This window comes from Poecilia reticulata, linkage group LG6, assembly GCF_000633615.1.
Source record: "Poecilia reticulata strain Guanapo linkage group LG6, Guppy_female_1.0+MT, whole genome shotgun sequence".
Classification (NCBI taxonomy): domain Eukaryota; kingdom Metazoa; phylum Chordata; class Actinopteri; order Cyprinodontiformes; family Poeciliidae; genus Poecilia; species Poecilia reticulata.
This window is the reverse complement of record NC_024336.1, coordinates 20,920,370-20,921,416: the sequence shown is the minus strand read 5'-3', so window position 1 is coordinate 20,921,416 and position 1,047 is coordinate 20,920,370. Positions and strand designations below refer to the sequence as shown.

Here is a 1,047-nt window from a genome sequence, read left to right as displayed (position 1 = left end):
AAAAAAAAACCTAACTTGTGTTAATTATCACTGTAATCGGTTAGTTTTTGCATAGAGGAAGAGATGAAGGAAGACATGTGAAGTGATGGAGGTTAAAGGGAAAAAAAAAGAAAAAAAAAAAAAGAAAGTGAAACCTTTTCCTGAAATTCATCTCCCAGCAGCTTCCTGATTTTGCCATCAAATTTCATCTGAGTGGACAAAGCAGGACAAAGAGAGGGAGGGGGACAGACATCACGTCAACAGTGAGACCACCCAGGTGTGGACTTTAAAACAAAATGGACCAAAGTGACTAAAACGGWGATAACAGTGCACTGGAGATAAAACTGAACCGTGCAGGAATGTGCAGAACCCCAAGAGAAAAGTACTACTACACTAAAGTACACTAAAATGGCACCAATCATAAATTACCTTATCGAGAGGAAATTTGCTGCATCCCAGTGAAGCCAAGGTGATCTTGTGGGAACCCACCAGAGAAAAGTTACTGGAGCGGCGAGTGTTGAGAGCAGCAGGGGCTTCAGGTGGAGCAACAAAAACAAAGAGTCGTGAAACCGCATGATACAACCTTCACTGAGTTTAGAAAATACGAAGAGTTAAATCTGGAAAGAAACTCAACTTACATGTGAAAATGTTGCTGGTTTTCTGCTAAATGACAAGACGACATTAGAGTGAAGCACGAAACAGAAGAAKGTCATTAAAACCACAGAGGATGATTACAGATGAACTCTTACTGTGAGGGTGTTCAGAAACTTCCTCGGCGTGACCTGATTATGTCAACATTACAAAAAAAAAAAAGAAAAAAAGTTAGACTGCTTTCATTAAAATGGTTTGAATTTATGAGGAAAATGATTGCTCACTTACGCGGGACTTGGTGCTGGTCCGGTCTGTGGTACTGCTGGATCCTGAGCTGGGACACTAGATTGTAGAAAAAAATTTAAATAAAAAATAACTACAGAAAAATAACAACTGGTTTCAAACAAAACCAGAACATAAATAAATGCATTTCATTGCAAATAAGATTAAGAAAGCAACTCAAAATCTGATTTTTTT

The 1,047-nt window shown here is 38.4% G+C and overlaps 1 protein-coding gene across 1 annotated transcript in view; it reads right to left on the bottom strand.

The window, feature by feature from the left end:
* anln2 (anillin, actin binding protein 2) overlaps positions 1–1,047 on the bottom strand; it is a 13,590-nt gene that overhangs the window by 3,226 nt on the left and 9,317 nt on the right. The window contains exons 12-16 of the mRNA XM_017305169.1: positions 859–912; positions 729–761; positions 618–642; positions 409–512; positions 102–188 (exon numbers count right to left, since the gene is read on the bottom strand). Coding sequence (XP_017160658.1) covers positions 102–188; positions 409–512; positions 618–642; positions 729–761; positions 859–912 — 303 coding nt within the window. The remainder of the gene's footprint in view (positions 1–101; positions 189–408; positions 513–617; positions 643–728; positions 762–858; positions 913–1,047) is intronic.